The sequence below is a fragment of the Eurypyga helias genome, unplaced genomic scaffold (assembly GCF_000690775.1).
Source record: "Eurypyga helias isolate BGI_N326 unplaced genomic scaffold, ASM69077v1 scaffold27435, whole genome shotgun sequence".
NCBI lineage: Eukaryota > Metazoa > Chordata > Aves > Eurypygiformes > Eurypygidae > Eurypyga > Eurypyga helias.
The window spans coordinates 918-3,536 of NW_010252457.1; the positions used below are offsets into that span (position 1 = coordinate 918).

The 2,619-nt window shown below is 47.2% G+C and overlaps 1 protein-coding gene across 1 annotated transcript in view; it reads right to left on the bottom strand.

Annotated features, from left to right (window-relative positions):
• Positions 1-1,822: 1,822 nt before the first annotated feature.
• The window catches only part of IP6K3 (inositol hexakisphosphate kinase 3), a gene marked incomplete at its 5' end in the record, with an annotated part of 3,932 nt that continues 3,135 nt past the window's right edge, over positions 1,823-2,619 (bottom strand). Inside the window, one exon of the mRNA XM_010152401.1 lies at positions 1,823-2,293. Within this exon, the coding sequence (XP_010150703.1) occupies positions 1,823-2,293 (471 nt within the window). The remainder of the gene's footprint in view (positions 2,294-2,619) is intronic.

Here is a 2,619-nt window from a genome sequence, read left to right on the forward strand (position 1 = left end):
GCCTCCAATCAGCTCGCCCTGCGGCTCTCGGGCTCTCTGGGTCTGACTCCTACCACTCAACACCAGTTCTGCATTGGTCGATGGATGGTGAAGAATTGTATCATATTGTATCATATGTTTTATTTTCTGTTATTTTAATTATTTATTATTAGCAGTATTTGTAAATATTAATTTAGATTTAATTAGTAAATAGTTCTTATCTCAATTTTACAAGCTTCCTTATTTCTTTTTCCTCCGATTCGTCCCCTCCACTGGCGGAGGGGAGGGAGACCTGTGAGAGCGGCTTCGTGGTGTTTTGCCAGCCGGGGTTAAACCACGACACACGGGCACATGCAGCAGGAGGCTCAGCAGCGATGCAGATGCTGAGGTGGGTCTGTTACCGGCCGCAGCGAGCGCTGATCACAGGGCCACGGTGCACACCTGTGAGCCAAGACAATCGGTGATTCAATCTTCTCACTAAGGAACCACTGTTTATGGCTTTTTGTATAGTCATCTGAATTCGTGGGCGAGAAATATGCAACACTGTGAACAATATCCAGTAAATAATGAGGTCTTCCCAGATGGACTTTAGGCCAAGTAAAATAACGCAACTGGGCCAGATGACTTAAATTTTCCAGCTATAAATTGTAGGAATTCGCCAGCTGTATGCAGTAAAATAGGAGTGAAGGGGTGTCCCCTGGGATCTGGTGTTTAAACCTGTGGAAATGATGGTTCTTTTCAAGACATACATACCTAAACAAAAGATACTGTAACGTCAGGATGCTGACAAAGAGATGGGCAACAAGTGAGGGTTAATTAGACAATTTTATTTATATCCCCACTCCCCAGTAATGGGGTTCTGTAGTTCTATTCCTTGTGTAAGGACTTCTCTTTCAAATTTCCCACACCATGCAGGAAGGAATTGTGTTTGTTCCATAATAATGAAATCTGTCCACAAAAGCTGTAAACATCATTTTGAGTCTTTTGTTACTGTCCCTTCCAAACACACACAATAAGTGTTTCAAAGAATTTCTGCATGACCTTTAACGTCCAGTCCCTGACTCAATCTCACACTTTTATTTTTTTACTTTTTCCAGTTTTTTTAAGCAAAAATCCCTTGATGTGAATGCATTTTGTGACTGGCATCTGACAGAATCATCGCATCATTCCAGCCCCTACAGAGCCCCTTGCTCAGAAAGTTTCTGGAACGTGCCCTGTCACATTCCCGCGGGGATGCGAAACCTTTGCGAGGTCCAGCTCTTGGTCTGAGGTTAAGCAGCACAGAACCTCCGCAGCATCTCGTACGTCTGTGTTCCGACACCCGCGCTACACGGGGAGCCCCTGACCCTCCCGTGGCGCCAGGCATGTGCAGCGGGCGTTTTTCTCCCCCGGCTTGCGTCGTAGCGTTGGGCATGAGCTGAAAGCCGGGCTGCAGTCTGTTCCAACCCGCCGGCTCGTTTTAACAGTCTCGCTCAAATGCACAAGATCTCCTTAGCCCGCTTGGCCTCGCGAGCATAGAGGTGAGCAGGCCGTGTTTTATCATTAAGACTCTTTGAAGTAATGCTTTCTTTTGGCTCACAAATAAATCAAGGACAGCAGTAAAACAAGAAAGGAGAATAAATCGTCTGATTGATGGCAGACAGGACGGATTCTTTCAGCTCTTTGCTTTTTACGCTTGAGTTCAGTAGTGGCACGTAGCTTTTTTTTTGCGCTTTCCTAGCAAGCTGTCCATGCTCTCACTCCAAACCCTGCACGTGACACCCAGTGGCTGCGAGGGTCCTGTACAGCTGACCCAACGCGGTACTTTTCAGGGTAGTAAATCCCGGCTATCCCACCGCATTTGTCATTTGCCTTCTGAGATACTCTGAAGGATTTTGATGAGATTCTCCAGGCCAAAAATATAGCCGTGGTCTGGCCCGTCGTAGGTGGTGGGATTGCTTTTGGAGCCTTTAAAGGTGGTGTGGGCAAAGTCTATCATCCGGACGTCGACTCTGGAGGGATGCGTGCCGTGTGACGTGGTGCAGTTTGTTTTTGGGAAGTGAAGGTGGTTGTCCAAGGGTGCCGTGTTCTCCTTGTGCTCCTGTCCGTCATAAATGATGAGGAGTGAGCTGGAGTAGAACCTGTAAGAGCTTTGCTTCCTAATAACAGAAAGCAGAGCCTTCAGCCGCAGGATGATGGGCTCCAGCAGATCCGTCCGGAGGTGGTTACCGTTGCACAGGAACTGGCACAAGGTTTGCCTGAATCCCTCCGGTGAGAGTTTCCTGCCATAATACTTGTCTTTGCAGAGAAAGTGGCCGGTGTCCGCTTGGTAAACCTTGAGGAGAGACCAAAACAAACCAGATTCAGTTGGTCAGTTTTCCCAAACCTGTAGATTTCAGACCCAAGCTGAGAAATGGGACACAAATTCTCTGCAATGCTGGCAGTGAACTGCAGGCTTCTCGCTGAATCCCACCTCCTGTCTTTTCTGGAGATTTAAACTATTCCATTTAAACCACTCGTGCAGGTTCTTGTTGTACTGCTATAAATTACCCCCTTTGTGAAACCCAAATAGCTGTAAGTCATAGCCGTGCCACTAGTGATTTACAGCATTTTCCCTCTGGCTGAGGTGGGAGTTTGGAGCGGTACAGGAATGACACAGCT